Source organism: Doryrhamphus excisus, chromosome 4, assembly GCF_030265055.1.
Source record: "Doryrhamphus excisus isolate RoL2022-K1 chromosome 4, RoL_Dexc_1.0, whole genome shotgun sequence".
NCBI classification, from domain to species: domain Eukaryota; kingdom Metazoa; phylum Chordata; class Actinopteri; order Syngnathiformes; family Syngnathidae; genus Doryrhamphus; species Doryrhamphus excisus.
The window spans coordinates 513,376-529,252 of record NC_080469.1 but is presented as its reverse complement, the minus strand read 5'-3'; the positions used below and the strand labels follow the sequence as shown (position 1 = coordinate 529,252).

The 15,877-nt window shown below is 44.9% G+C and overlaps 1 protein-coding gene across 2 annotated transcripts in view; it reads left to right on the top strand.

The window, feature by feature from the left end:
* LOC131128188 (nuclear receptor subfamily 6 group A member 1-A) overlaps nucleotides 1-15,877 on the top strand; it is a 76,948-nt gene that overhangs the window by 3,845 nt on the left and 57,226 nt on the right. The window contains exon 2 of one of the 2 annotated variants that reach the window (XM_058070803.1): nucleotides 6,074-6,121. The exons of the other annotated variant lie outside the window; for it this stretch is intronic. Within the exon in view, the coding sequence (XP_057926786.1) occupies nucleotides 6,074-6,121 (48 nt within the window). The remainder of the gene's footprint in view (nucleotides 1-6,073; nucleotides 6,122-15,877) is intronic. 2 annotated transcript variants of the gene reach the window in all.

Sequence of the window (15,877 nt, the reverse complement as noted above, 5' to 3'; positions counted from 1 at the left end):
ATTAATGGCACTACATTCATCTTATCAAGACCTGAAGTTGGTTTCCTTATTTTAAAATGGAATATTTTCAAATAAAACCTGTATACAACCTTTACAAATACGCTTTTTAATATTAGAGCCATGTAGACATGAATTAGGGTTAGGGTTGGGGTTGGGGTTGGGGTTGGGGTTGGGGTTAGGGTTGGGGTTAGGTGGGCATGGTGCACACCTCACCCCTAACACCTTAGCAAATACAGTAGACCGGAAAATAAGACATTTAAGACCCAAGTCTCATACTGATGTTAGATTGGTCAAACTTCATGTCTGACCCAACATGACCATAACGCACAACACCAAGTGGCCAGTGTGGAATACTACATGTAGGAATGCATTTGAATGCATCGTCTGAATTTCTTATATTTGTATTTTGCTTCATTTAGCCATTTGTATGCTTTAAAATGCTAGATTTGGGCAGACAATATATACAGTTTGCTTACGCAAATTTGCAGATTTTTGGTCAATTTTTTTCTATAATATAATATATATATATATATATATATATATATATATATATATATATATATATATATATATATATATATATAATAATATATATATTTTTTTATTTATTTATTTATTTATTTATTTTTGACAAAAAGAGGCTGCTTTTTCTGCAGAAACCCAACTCGTTCACCCGAAGTGGGTAGAAATTGAAAACCTAAAGTCAGTATAAAAGTTGTTTGGTAAATCACTGCTTATAGCTTCCTACATGCCAAACTGATAATGTTTATAACAAGTGTGTGAGGCATATTTATTATATTTATGGTATTTATACATGTATGTTGTATTTCTTGGGGATGCAAATGGCCCCCATTGGGTGGAATGACCCAGCTACAGTAAACATTTACTATAATACACACGTCATCCATGTAGGCCTTGTCGATGTGGAGATAAATGTTATTTAATTTGGCTATGTCTTATTTTGGCGAGCCTCTCAAGCCCTGGGTTGAAGAGGTTAACCCCCCCTTGGCCCCCCCCCCACACACACACACAAAGAAAAAAGCTTAAGAGTTGAGCTGTCATGACTCGATGCCGTCACACAATGGAAAGGGATATTCCATTTGGAACAGGAAACAACATCCTCCACACATGATGGCGGGTATTTGCTGTTTTGATGGTTGTTGGGTATGATTGGCAGGTCGGGTATGATTTGTTGGGTATGAACTGATGATTCCAATCATACGGTCGCCGGAGCTTGAGTTTGCACAGCGCTGTATGCTGACTGACTCGGTGAGGTAGTAAAACTCTGACCCCTGGCATGATGAAAGGGAACTTGCTCCTTTGAGCGTGTCAAGTCGCAGTGAAGGAGCCCCCACCCCCGTGACCACAGCGTGACCCTCCGCCGGGACGCCCGCCGGGATTAGGGCAGATAAAGACATACATTCATTAGCTTAACATAACATTCGCCGATGACGGCTGAATGTGTGACTCTGGGGGCTAATAAAGTGGCCCCCATCCCATTGTTTGATCTTGCAGGAATTGTATGAGCTCCGTGGACATGACTGGATAAAGGCCCTCTAAACTGTAACCTGAAGTGGGGGTGAACGTCCTGACACATTCCTCGCCAATGATTTATTTTGCATCGGAACAACACGACAGACATACTTTAGCTGTACTTGTAATGACACACAGATACTGCAATCCTGGAGTAGTTGAATCCCTTTAATGCCACTGGATGATTGTTCCCAATCCCAGTGGATGATTGTTCCCAATCCCAGTGGATGATTGTTCCCAATCCCAGTGGATGCTTTGCGTTCCAGTGCGCTGTGAAAGAGTGGGTGGCTTGGTTTGATCTCCCTGTGCATTAAGTACCGTAAGCAGCGAGCCTGTCTCTGTCCGGGCGGGATACAGTGGAACCTCGGTTAGTGTACGCCCTGGTTAGTGTGTGTTTTGGTTAATGTAGAAAATTCATGCCAGGATATTACCTTGGTTTGTGTACCTTTTCCGGTTAGTGTACAAAAGGCATTTGCGTGTAAAAAAAAATGCAGTTGTAATGAAGTTCTAACGGATGCTGAATTGACACGATGAATGAGGGCGGCGGAGCGACGTCTCCATGCTGTGACCTTGAGTGGACCTGGGATGCAGCACCACAGGGTCAGGGTGCTTTGTCAGCCAGAAGCAGCGGGAAAGACAGAGTAGACATTGTACTGAACTGTGTTACACACTGAGGTCAAGGGTCAGGTGTAGAGGTCAAAGGGATAGCAATAGAGCAGCCCATGAAGCCTGAAGTTCCTTCACAATATATCATATGGGATCCAGATAGGAGCTGTGTGGGTCTGGGCCCGGACCTGCTAATTCCACTGTTCTCTTGAAGAAAACGTTGCTCTGATATCTGGAGTCCTTTTATTTCACTTTATGTGGCTCTGCTTCTACACAAACATCACTCCATCAGGTCTCCATAGGGTTGTTCATGTGTTCATCTTGTTCGTGTTTTCTTAACATTTGTTCCTTCCATACTCTGAAGATTCATCATCTGAGTGGAGTAGGATTTTTTTCCTATTTGAAGGTGACTCAAGTTCTTCGGCAGACTAAGCCGCAGGACTTGGTGGTTCTCCATGGTTCTCCATGGTTCTCCATGGTTCTCCATGGTTCTCCATGGTTCTCCATGGTTCTCCGTGTCCGTGGTTGGTGTTTAAGTGGGCAGACTGCTGCATGACAACCACAAACAGCTTGACAAAGATCCAATGGCAAGGAGAACGGAGATGATTGGGAATCTCCATTTGCTGCATCCACTTTTGAAAGTCAAAAGCCAACAGAAAGCCAATTTTCTGTTTGGTTTGGCTCACAGATGATCTGGGTCTGCCCAGCTAGTGTGGTGCTGGCTTGAACCCTAATAGCAGAGTCATTGTTGGTCTGGTTCAAACGGACTACGGTGGGTGTGAACCAGACAACGACGTTGTCATATCAGGAATAAAAAGTACAGCCGTCGGTTGGCTGTGAAACAGTGGAAAGGTCTTCCCACTTGGTGATGACCCCATCTGCTAAAACCTAAACCTAAACCTCCTTACTGTCATGCATGGGTGTCCCGGCTCCAGGGGGGTTGGATTGAGTGGCGCCTGAGGGGTAAGAAGCCGATCCCGATCCTGACCTCACAGCAACACCAACACGCATTCTGTCCCGCTGTAGCACGAAGACCACCATCCGTTTGTGGCTGATTTCCTCTCGTCCATCTTCCAGTTGGTCACTGGAGTCAAGGATTGATTGATTCCTTTAGCCGAGCGCTGATGTCACACAATCCTCAGCTGTATTGTGCAATCCCACAAAAGATTTACCCAGCTGCCCTTCCTGAGTCAGCTGTTAGGGAAAAGGGAACCTTGTTTTTTAAAAAGAAAAGCAAACTCCAACAATGACTAAGATCTGGACTCTGGCAAGGTCCAAAACACAACAGTCCCACCAGACTCTCCCACCACGACCGAACGTCCTTTTTATATGGAAATCATACAATGGGAATGATTCCATGCAGCCCACATTTTCGAAGTAAGAGCCTGTGGTACTGCACTCAATGACCGGTACTCAATGACCGGTACTCAATGACCGGTACTCAATGACCGGTACTCAATGACCGGTACTCAATGACCGGTACTCTATGACCGGTACTCAATGACCGGTACTCAATGACCGGTACTCTATGACCGGCACTCAATGACCGGTACTCAAATGACCGGTACTCAATGACCGGTACTCAATGACCGGTACTCAATGACCGGTACTCAATGACCGGTACTCAATGACCGGTACTCAAATGACCGGTACTCAAATGACCGGTACTCAAATGACCGGTACTCAATGACCGGTACTCAATGACCGATACTCCAATCACCGATACTCCAATCACCGATACTCAAATGACCGGTACTCAATGAGCGGTACTCAATGACCGATACTCAAATGACCGGTACTCAATGACCGGCACTCAATGACCGGTACTCAATGACCGGTACTCAATGACCGGTACTCTATGACCGGTACTCAATGACCGGTACTCTATGACCGGCACTCAATGACCGGCACTCAATGACCGGTACTCAATGACCGGTACTCAATGACCGGTACTCTATGACCGGTACTCTATGACCGGTACTCAATGACCGGTACTCTATGACCGGTACTCAAATGACCGGTACTCAATGACCGATACTCAAATGACCGGTACTCAATGACCGGTACTCAATGACCGGTACTCAATGACCGGTACTCTATGACCGGTACTCTATGACCGGTACTCAATGACCGGCACTCAATGACCGGTACTCAAATGACCGGTACTCAAATGACCGGTACTCAATGACCGGTACTCTATGACCGGTACTCGATGACCGGTACTCTATGACCGGTACTCAAATGACCGGTACTCAATGACCGGTACTCAATGACCGGTACTCAATGACCGGTACTCAATGACCGGTACTCAATGACCGGTACTCTATGACCGGTACTCAATGACCGATACTCAAATGACCGGTGCTCAATGACCGGTGCTCAATGACCGGTGCTCAATGACCGGTGCTCAATGACCGGTGCTCAATGACCGGTACTCAATGACCGGTACTCAGTGACCGGTACTCAGTGACCGGTACTCAGTGACCGGTACTCAATGACCGGTGCTCAATGACCGGTGCTCAATGACCGGTACTCAGTGACCGGTACTCAGTGACCGGTACTCAATGAGCGGTTGTAAATTCCCATTCTTGTCTGATCTAAGACGAGCGAGATATAAGCTAGACTTTGCTGGGGACCTGATAGAGACGGAGGTGTGTAGGTTTTAAAGGTGAAAGGTTAGAGATGCAGCCATTGTTTGTCAACAACAAAGGGCCACAGCAGACCGTGTATTGGCTGCTTCTTCAGCCTGCTTAGCCTCTGGCTAGCACGGTCAATAAGATGTCACGAGGATTAGCGACACAGACCACACATGTGAACGTGTTCTTACCACACAAAATGACGTTTTAGTACTTTTTTACTACTTTTTGGAACTAAACTTTTTCAGTCATATGACGAAAACGATGGACCAGGACGTGATGTATCGGTCGACCCACTAGACGGGTTGTCAACATAAGCGGGACCAACTTCAGGGAGCATAATTGTAGTGAACAATATTGGTCACAAAATCCAAACAAATGTTGTTGCTAACCTCAGTAATCACGCAGGTTCAACTTTTCAAGTATTTCAATGACTGCTTTGTCAGCTAAGCAAATAAAAAAAATCAATTGAGTAGCACAAAGCGTGCACACGTGTCCGCACGCTGGTGTGTGTCACACGTCAATACGTCTATTCATGCAGCCCACTGAGGCACGTGTGGGTCCAACAGAGCTTGTGTGTGGGTTTATGCTCCAGGGAAAACATATGCTCGTGTTGACTATGGGGACTATGGGACGGGGGGACGGGGGGTAGCGGCGGGGGGCAGCTGGCATGTGCGAGGTCAGGGGTCTCCAGCTGTTGATAGGATGGTACACTGACATGGATAGGGGGGCGCGATGCTTTGAGAGCCCACCCTAAGTGGCCGCCTGGATGTGAGTGATGGAGCTCACCAGGCGGGCATGTAAGTGAGAAGCGGATCCTCAGGTCTCCAGGCGGTGGGTGTGCAGATGGGATGGTCGGGGCTCAGTGGGGCAAATTGTAATTCTAGGCAGCAGAGTGGAACCCATATTGACCTTACGGATTGTTGATCATTGTTGCTTAACGAGAACTCAGATCCAGGCAGTTTTTGCAAAGTTTCTTGACCACTGAAATCTTAGGGATTCAACCTTTGACCTGGATAATTGGGAATCTACATCGACATGCGACAAGATTATGGTTCATGATAATTGCTGACTGTTACTGGTCGGCTGGTCAAATGGATGACGGAGCTTCTACATCTGGTTCGTGTGGTTGGTAATGTACTCTGTGTTTAAATGTCCTCTGCAAATACAGTGGAACCTTGGTTAGCGTTCCCATAATAGAATATGCATCTAATTAGGATGTAATTATGATATTATGATGTGTATCTAATGAATTGATGTGAATATCTTTGCTAACCCACATGTAACGTTTCCTCTAGGCTTTTATGGGGACCAATCATTGGAACCTGACCATAATGACAGCATTGGTAAGTCACAGAATCCATTTTGTCTCACATGTGAAGCATGAGGGTCCCCATAGTCCATTTATCCACTTAACCTCACGAGGGTCCTGGGTATGCTGGAGCCTATCCCAGCTGTCTTGGGGCGAGAGGCGGGGTCCACCCTGGACTGGTGGCCAGCCAATCCCAGGGCACATATAGACAAACAACCATTCACACTCACATTCATACCTATGGACAATTTGGAGTGGCTAATTAACCTAGCATGTTTTTGGAATGTGGGAGGAAACCGGAGTACCCGGAGAAAACCCACGCATGCACGGGGAGAACATGCAAACTCTAAAGCGGAGATTTGAACCCAGATCTTCCTGATCTCCTGACTGCGTGGCCAACATGCTAACCACTTATCCAAATATCTTTTGGAAGTTGGAAGTTTTTCTTTTAAATGAACAATACATCCGCTACCTGAGCTCTGCATGGTATCGAGGTTTGGACTAGGGATCGACCGATATGGGTTGTTTTTGGGCCGTTGCCGATACCGATTTTTTTTCCATCACCCTTAGCCGATGGCTGATTTTGCTTGGGCCGATATTTGTGGCCAATACTGCTTTTGCTCCCTCAATTTATATGAAAAAATGACAATGATAACAAATATTCCAGGTGTCAAGTTGAAACAAATATTTATTGAAATGTAAAGACTGAACACAGAAGGATTCAGCTTTCTTAAACACACATTTAAACGACATTAAAAGGAAGAAATATTCATCCATGTGCAAAACATTTCTGTCGTAGTTTACGTTTTATCTCGCATCCATGTGATGACTGCTCCTCCGCAGTGAGGATATATCGGCCCCCCCATGTGTCGGTCAATCCTGAGTTTGGACTATTTTAGCCCTTTTGTTAGCCCCACGTGTTAAACACGTGCGTCATATTCGATTGTTTATGAACACAAAGGATGCTATATTTCACAACAGGCTATTTACTGTACAACGGAAATAAAGACATCCTTTGTAAAAATGTACTTTTCTTTGCTTCATGACTGTTGGATTGTGTAAGTGGAAACGTGTGATGTTCCTCGATGTTGCGTTGTTGAGCCCAATGTCCAATCGTACAAAATGTATGGTTAAAGAGCCTTCGTTTAAAGAGATGGATTGTGGGTAAAGCTGAAGAACACAGACTGCTCCAGGAGCCAAATAATTGTCAAAATGTGTTAGTATGCTCAAAAATGAAGATTGATCGGTGTAGGCTCCTACCACAAGCCTGGAGTACTTATTTGACATGAAATTGTGTATCCATACCCACTATTAGTGTACAGCAGGGGTGGGCAAACTACGGCCCGGGGGCCACATGCGGCCCACCAAGCGTTTGAATCCGGCCCGCCAGTTGCTTTTTAAGTATTTCAACTTTTAACATACAAACTGGCAACATGACTTGCAAGACGGATGTCTTATTTAGTAAAAAAATAAAAATAAAATTATTAAATTAAATAAATGACATAATTTGATGTGTTCTGATATTTAAAATATGTCATTTTACAGATAAAATTAGACAAATAATTCAAGGAAAATTATAAGCATGAAATAGTGTGTGTGTGTTAAATATATGTTGTGGCCCCCCTGACAATTTTGTTAACTCAATGCTGCCCACCAGTCAAAATATTTGCCCACCCCTAAACTACGGTGTGGGTCGAGGGTCAAACAGGACGTGCAGACGTTCATCACACTTCCAAAAAAATTGGAAAGGAAATTCCCGCTGACAGCCCTAATTATTGAATTATATAAGAATTATGTAAAAGTACCTTTACCCAAACTAATTGCTCTAGCACAGGGGTGGGCAAACTACAGCCCGGGGGCCAAATACGGCCCACCAAGTGTTTGAATCCGGTCCGCCAGTTGCTTTTTAAGTATTTCAACTTTTAACATACAAACTGGCAACATGACTTGCAAGTCGGATTTCTTATTTAGTAAAAATAAATAAATAAAATTAAATTAAATGACATAGTTTGATGTGGTCTGATATTTAAAATGCTCCTGAAAAAATGAGAACATACACCTAATAGTACAAGACTTTTACAGATAAAATTAGACAAATAAAATTATAAGCATAAAATAGCGTGTGTGTGTTAAATATATGTTCTGGCCCCCCGAACAATTTTGTTAACTCAATGCGGCCCACCAGTCAAAATATTTGCCCACCCCTGGTGTACAGTATTTATTTGAATCCCATCTCAAGGCTGGCTCCCCATGGCATTATTAGATGGAGAGCTCCACCTAGTGGTGAAATACGGGATGAGGGCTAACCTTCACATAGTGTCCACTAGAGGGGAGTGTGACCTCCAAAATACACACAAGGTCAAATGAACGTAAAGTACACGGCTGGTTCAGGGATGTAAATGGAATATGGGGACCACGATGGTCGTCCACACGGACCAGCATGAGGGCATCTAAGGGGGCCAGGAATGCGCCCCTATAAGGAGCGGGTTGGAGCAGCGAGGCGGGGTGAAGTGATGGTCCAATGTTAAGGTCCAGGGTCAGGCGAAGTTCAGCGCTGCGGCACCAGGTGGCATGTCGGAAGGGTCGCAGGTCGACCGCAGTTCAGAAAGCGCTGACCTCGCCGTGACTCCGCCGCCCCGATTGTGTGCGGCTCCCCCTCGGCCTTTCTCATCCAGTCCCTGTGAACGCGTGAGCGGACATGGCGGGGGAGGGGGTTACCAAGTGGAAGGAAGTCAGAGAAGAACTATTAAACCTGCACATGCTGTGAATGGCCGCCATTGTTGCGTGCGGCCAGAGGAGTAGTGGATTTATGAGTCCAAACCTGATGGGGCTGTAAACTTGACGAGGTGGGCTTGTGCCGGTGACCACTGGCTGTCCTGGAGTTGGCCCTATTCTGTGCTCGGGACGCCTCGGTGCACGTATCGGGCAAGGGTGATGCTGGGGTCAAGGGAGGCTGAGGCAGGGCTTGTAAATGTCCCAACGGGGGTGGGAATTCAGAGACCCTCATTCAGCGAGCAAAAACCCGGGTCAGGGGCCAAAGAGCTGAGTTAGCAACAGCTGTTTTGAGTGCTACCTTAGATGAAGTTCTAATGAACTAAAGATATTGGTTAAGAGATGACTGCTCTTGTCTGTCCGAGCCAACAATCTTAAGTGGATGCTTTGGAAACCCACTGACAATGTTTGCATCCTTAAAGGATCAAACTTGGTTGGCTTCAGGATTTTGGTGCTGGTGTGCCGTCCATACCAATGGATTCAATAACTTGCTATTTTTGCCATTCATTTGTTGATCCTGATTATTAATTGTTTTGGGCTGTAGCCTTTATGAGGTACCTAATAAAGTGAGATTTGTTTTCATGTCTTGCGAGCTAATGACGGTCCAATAAAAGCATTCTTGATCTGGAAAAAGGCCAGCAGGGGGCGTTAGATGCATGCTGTTAGTCCCTGTTCCATAGGCGCCCACATGCCGCTTGGACCCTATGAACTCTAGTCCATATGGAAGCACTTGGCCTGTGCAGCTCATGGGTTCTCTTTGTCTTCACATGACTGGGCCTGACCTTCTTACGTCCGAGTCCAAAAGTGTTCATTTACTGGGAGCAAGGCAGCAGGACACGCCGACGTTTGACGCCACTGAGGATGCTCCTCTGCTCCTCTGCTCCTCTCTGCTCCTCTCTGCTCCTCTCTGCTCCTCTGCATGTGGATTTTAGTGGAACGTTCCACTGTTGTCCTGAATTAGTTCTCCTTTCCTTGTCTTTCATCCAAAAGACGCACCAGCAGGCTAATGACATCCGAGTGATCCAACCCTCGGCTTTCTGATCGTTTAGCCTTTAAGAATTCACGATCAGCCTAAATTTGATTTGCCCTGCTGAATTGCCGACTTTGTGTGTGTCACATTGGCGTTTGACTCGGGGTCAGCCTGAGGAGGTCAGGGAGAAGTGGGTCACCCTGTTCCCAGTGTCGGTGCCTATAACTTCAGTGTGTGATGACAAAGCCCGACTCCATGGAGATAAACAAGCAGACTTTTGGCTTTGAGATATGTCGCCAACGGCATCTCTTTGCCTCCCCCCTCCACGCCGCCATGTTGGAATGTTACTTTGTCAGGTGGATTGTTTTGCCGCATTTCCATTTATTGGCGGTGATGGCTAACGTCTATCTTATGGCCACCAGAAATGGGAGGTGACAAATGGTAGGGAATTCATAAAAAACTATTAAAAAAAGTATAATAATATATAATAAAAATAATATATTATTTATTTAATATGATAAAAATAATAAAAATACTTTTACATCAAATTTCTGTTGTTTTTTATGGTCGTGGAAAAATAGGTCAACTTGGAATGGTAATGAAATTCCCGGTGTTACACGGCACCCGGTGACAAAATCAAGCAGCGCAACACTTTCATCCAGGTGGCTTTTTCTTTTGCACGACCATCCACCATATTGTTGATATCGATACAGACCGGATTCACGCTGGATCCGCCTCATCCCTGCAGTCACAACGGAGGAGAGGAGGTGAAGAAGGGTTAGGGTTAGAAGCCCAGCGCCTCAGTTGAAGTGACAGGACTTCAGCGTCTGCGGTCAAAGAATTAGTCAGGAAGGAATACGCAGTATCTGGGTAATGTGGGGGTACCTGTACTTTGAATTCAGAGCATTAAAAAATCATTTTGACCAGCTTTAAAACATGGTCCAAACCTCCAATATGAGGAACGTCTGAAGCTGCATGCTGTCCGTTATTCTCCTGTCGCAGTCGTCATCAAAGGGAATTTGCTAAGATGTGGAAAAAAGAGCTTTAAAAAGCGTCTGAAAACGATGGACTTGTGATGTCCCTCCAGCTTTGCAGTCACAATTATTTAGTAAGACGAGCTCTACCACAAAAAGGCTTAGACGGTTGCTAAGCCCGAGTTGCTAAGTTGACAGGTTGGCGTGCCTGGCGGAATATAAGGACTAAAAAGTTGAACTACAAAAATATCCATTTTCGACACAAGGAATCTTACTTTGCGTGAATTCACTGACCAGGTCGGTCGGAAAGCAATTCATTGTGAGATATGAGGGATTATTGTGTAGCTAAATAGATTTTCTCTCTTAGCTTGAATTGAAATTGATCAAAATATTTACTGTATTTTCTGGACTATAAGTCGCTCTGGAGTATAAGTCTCACAAGACCAAAAATGCATAATTAGATAAAAAAACATACATAAGTCGCACTGGAGTATAAGTGGCATTTTTTGTGGGTAATTTATTTTCCAAACTACTTGAACAAAAAAGACATTACATCATCTTGGAAGGCAAGTTGTAACATTAATAAAAGAATAGAGAACAGGCTGAATAGGTGTAAGATATGCTAACACAATGCTTATTCAGCTACACAAATAATAAACATGATCAGAAAAGGTGTCCAGTGTTTATGGAACATAAACACGTTTTTCATTTATAAGTCGCTCTGGAGTATAAGTGGCAGGATCAGCCAACCTATGAAAAACATGCCACTTATAGTTCAGAAAATACGGTAATCATCTGACAGCCACAGATAAAAGACATTATCATCGCTCATCATCACATGACCTTCCAACACAAGAATCAGACGTTGATTAGCTTTGTTGTTCCCTGCCAGTTCTATACTTTTATTGGTTACTTATGGATGCCATGACTATCAATATGTTGTTGATGTATTCTGCAGAGCTCCGCATCTCGGCAACCAAGTCGGGATCTATGAGGCATTTCAACCGCAGTCTGCATTCATTGATCAGTAGGTTATTGTCATGAAACCCACCGACAGCAATGAATGTTTATTGCAGCATTTCCAGATCCAGGAGGCCTCCAATCACTGCGGATTCCTTCCAGTCCCAATGTTTCCCAGGCGACATTGCTGGTCTCACGGGGTACAGTCAACGGTCGATGGTTTTGGCTGAGTTTAAACTCACCGACAGCGTTGAATGTTCACCGTGTGCACCAAGATGGCTGGAGGCAGCTTGGCTTCATCTTCATTGTTCCTCAAGTTCTTTGCTGTTGGGTAACAGTCGTTATTGTAGTTGTAGGATCTCTGTGATTCAAATCTGGATATGCACATTTGATTAGGATGAATTTGATTAATAGGATCAATTATTCTGATTATTTTGGCCGTTGTTTTCCTTCCTTCTGCTGCTTTCAATGACATTTAAGGTAGACCATTTCATGAGGAGATGTGGCTATTTTTTGGCTAATTTGGTTGTTGTGCTTCTTAAAATACAGTTAGGCAAGTTTATTTACAGAACATAGACAATGTTTTACAGAAACAGGAAAATCGCTTCCATAAATCAAAATTATGACTTGAAAATCAAGATCTAAAATTCTGTAAAATGATTGCATCTTTCCGAAGGAGTAATGTGGCAGCGTAACAGGAAATGTGAATTTTAACTAAAGGACACCTGACGCCATGAAAACAATTTTACAGTTAATTTGATGGTGCATTTATCCATTTTATTCCCAGAGATGCCAATGGCAGCGATTCAGCGGAATGGCCCATATCGAGATCCTCCATTTTCCCTGAGATACTGTAGGCCTTCAGATGTGGTGTTCTTCAAAACTACGAACAGCACTCTCATCTGCCTCCTTCAGCCTGCAGCAAAAGGCAAAAGGGGGAACAAAAGAATGGGGGAAACATCTGAAAGGATACGAATAAAAGGGCAAAAAATGTTAGTGTGACTTGTGGAAACGGGCGAATTAGTGCTTGTAAGCGTGATCAGAGAATGTGTGTGTGCCCCACAGCTTGGTGCACCCAGCGTTGTGCTAGTTAGAGATTACTGTTCCCTTTACCCTACGCTGAACCTCAGCTTCGGCTCTGGGAATGCGCCTTCCTGTGTTTGCGTCTTTGAGGTTGGAAAATCATGCAGTCATGTTTTATTCATGCCGCCGATGTCTGTGCTTCACGTTTTCCTCTTTCCCGTGTTTGCCTCAACACGGATGAAACGAGTAGACCACCATTGTCTGTCTGTTCGCCATCTTATTTTGGGAAAACCTTCTTTGATCCAGGCGGTGAAACCTTGCAGGTACCGTCGAGCTGCGGCGGTGATGCACTTTGTGGTCGGGAGGTTCGTTACAGCTCAGCAGGAATTGTGTTCCGTTTGATCACTCGGAGGAAATGGGAGTTGGTGCAATCCGCGGCATGTTTGTGTTGTGCACACAATCTACGTTCATCCTCGGAATGAGGCCGTGGCATACGCCTACTGCCCGAGTTATGTTGGTCAGGGTCCAGGCAATGGAAATAGAGTTGTTCCTTCTTCCTGCCACATTCCCTCATCGTGTTTGGCTGACTGGAGACTCGACATTGTCCGTGGGTGGGAATAAATGGATGAATGCTTGGATTTCTGTATGAGCCATGGCGACCGCGACCGCTAGGTATTTCACACCCCGCCTCTCGCCTGAAGTCAGCAGTGATTGGCTAGCAAGGACAAGCCGTATAGAAAAGGGATGGATGGATTTAGCAGGGAACGTCTGCTTTCCCAGATGAACGTCGTAACTACGCTCATGTCGTCCCTCATTTCCTTCGTCCGTGTATTTCTATTCATAGACGCGTTGAAAATTCACTTTTTTTCAGTCGCTCAGGCAAAGAGGTTTCCCTCCTTGGCACTTGACTCTTTGGATGTTTCTCCCATCTTCAGTTAGGGGCTTCCTCTGTGTCCATCTGCCTGGAATTGGGTGTTTCCTTGCCGCATGGAAATTGGAAAGTGCATCGCTTTTGAGTCCAGTTTAACAGAATACTGATAGGATTCTGACAAAGCTGCTAAAGTGCACCATGTAAAATATATATAAATATATAATATATATAGCTATAATATAAATATAGCTGGGCCAACATGGCGGCCTGACTGGGCTTGAATGAGGAGCGCTACAGTGAGACTGGACTAGTGTGGACTAGTGTGAACTAGTGTGGACCAGTGTGGACTAGTGTGGACCAGTGTGGACCAGTGTGGACCAGTGTGAACCCTGCATGGTCAGCACATTCCTGGGCTCGGACAATGAGGAGCACAGTGTGCTCTGTGGTTGCCTGCGTCGTCGGTCGGGCCACAGCCAGGCTTCCATTCTGCCGTATTCAGGACAGTGCAACATTTCCAAAGGTAATAGTATAATACTGAATATTTGTAAAGTATAAAGTAATACATGAACTTCATGTCAGGTATGAAGCAGGTGTGAAGCATGACGATGGGATAAGAGCTGAGATCGGCTGTGTGGGAATGTCTTTGTACGTACATGGTGGTCTCCCTGGTCTCCCAACATTCATGCTTCTGATTGGACATCAGCAAGTACGAACAAAATGAGCACAGGTCGCTCGGACCAAGGTAGGATGCATGGCAGGTAGGATGCAGGGGGGGGGTGGACAGGAAGTGTGTTACGGCCACAACAGTAGCCCACGTTAGGGATTATTGTGCCTGTTGGGAGATAATTCCAACCTGCAATAAAAGCCTGTTGCTCCGGCCATCAAGTCTGGTGCTTGTGTGTCTCCCCAACATTACCGTGACATTACTGACACCTAGTGAACAGTGTAGAATACTACATACTAGGGCTGGGTGATCAAAAATCCATATCCTGATATATTTAGGTTGAATATCGATATGTGATATATAGCCTGGTATTTTTAAGTACTCACTTTATTTAATTTTCAAACACATATTTTCCCCCACTGTAAATAACTTTGTGTGAATTAATCATTACTAATATTTACTAAGTATGTGTTCATAATTTTGACTTCATTGAGTTTATATTTTTACAGCAAAAAACAGATTTATTTTTTCAAGTTTGAACATTACTTGCATTAAAATGACCAAACAACAAAAACATGTCATTAATATACTGAGCGCCAAGTAAAAATCAATATAAATAAAACATCATCTGTACATAGATTTATACTTGCCTTAATGACAGCATCGCTGATCAAATACTGGCGTCACGTACCTCAGGTTGCTCTTCCTGTGGCAGATCCTGGTGGCCCTCCACTGTTTGGTTCCGCCCCCTGTGGAGAGAAACGTGTTAAGATTTAGTATTCCGACTTCATTCCCAAATACGTGACAGATCAAGTCACCGCATCCCAAAGAAAACACAAACATTGGTCTCAACCCACAGATGTTTTGTTGTTTATGAATTTGACCTTGACTTTTTTTCAATGTGACTTATGCCATTTTGGCCATATCCCTCATGTCCTCATGGTGTATGTGTGTGTGAGTGTGTGTGAGTGTGTGTGTGTGTGTGAGTGAGTATGGAGTTGAACACTTCTTCAAGCCATTGGGTCCTTTTACCGTTCCAGCAGAAACCCGGTTCTCATTGCCGGCAGCAAGTCCAGCCCACTGGAGCCAAGTCAGTCAGTCAGTCATTGGTTCTGTTCCGATGGCTTCATCGGGCCGCGACTCAGCCGGAAAACGTCTTGCCTCAGGTGGAGGAGCTCAAGTATCTTGCCGTCGCGAAGGTTGGAGCCTGAGATTGATTGGCGGATCATCAAATGCGGCTGGCGGTTTTTGTGGTGAAGAGAGAGTCAAAGTCCTGAATCAGTGGATCTGCCCCCCCCCCTCACCTACGGGTGAAAGATGGTGGATACACGTGGCTGAAATATGTGGCCGGGAGCAGGCATGAGGACGGACCCGGGACACTCTGGAGGGTTTATGTGTTGCAGCTGGCCTGGGAATGCTTCTGGTCCTGGGAAGTCTGGGCTTCTCTACTGCCTTTCGGACCTCAACCCGAATAAGCAGAAGAAAATTGATGAATGGACCGTTTGATTGACATGCATGTGTTCCACTTGCCAATAAGGACGGCATGTACATCCACT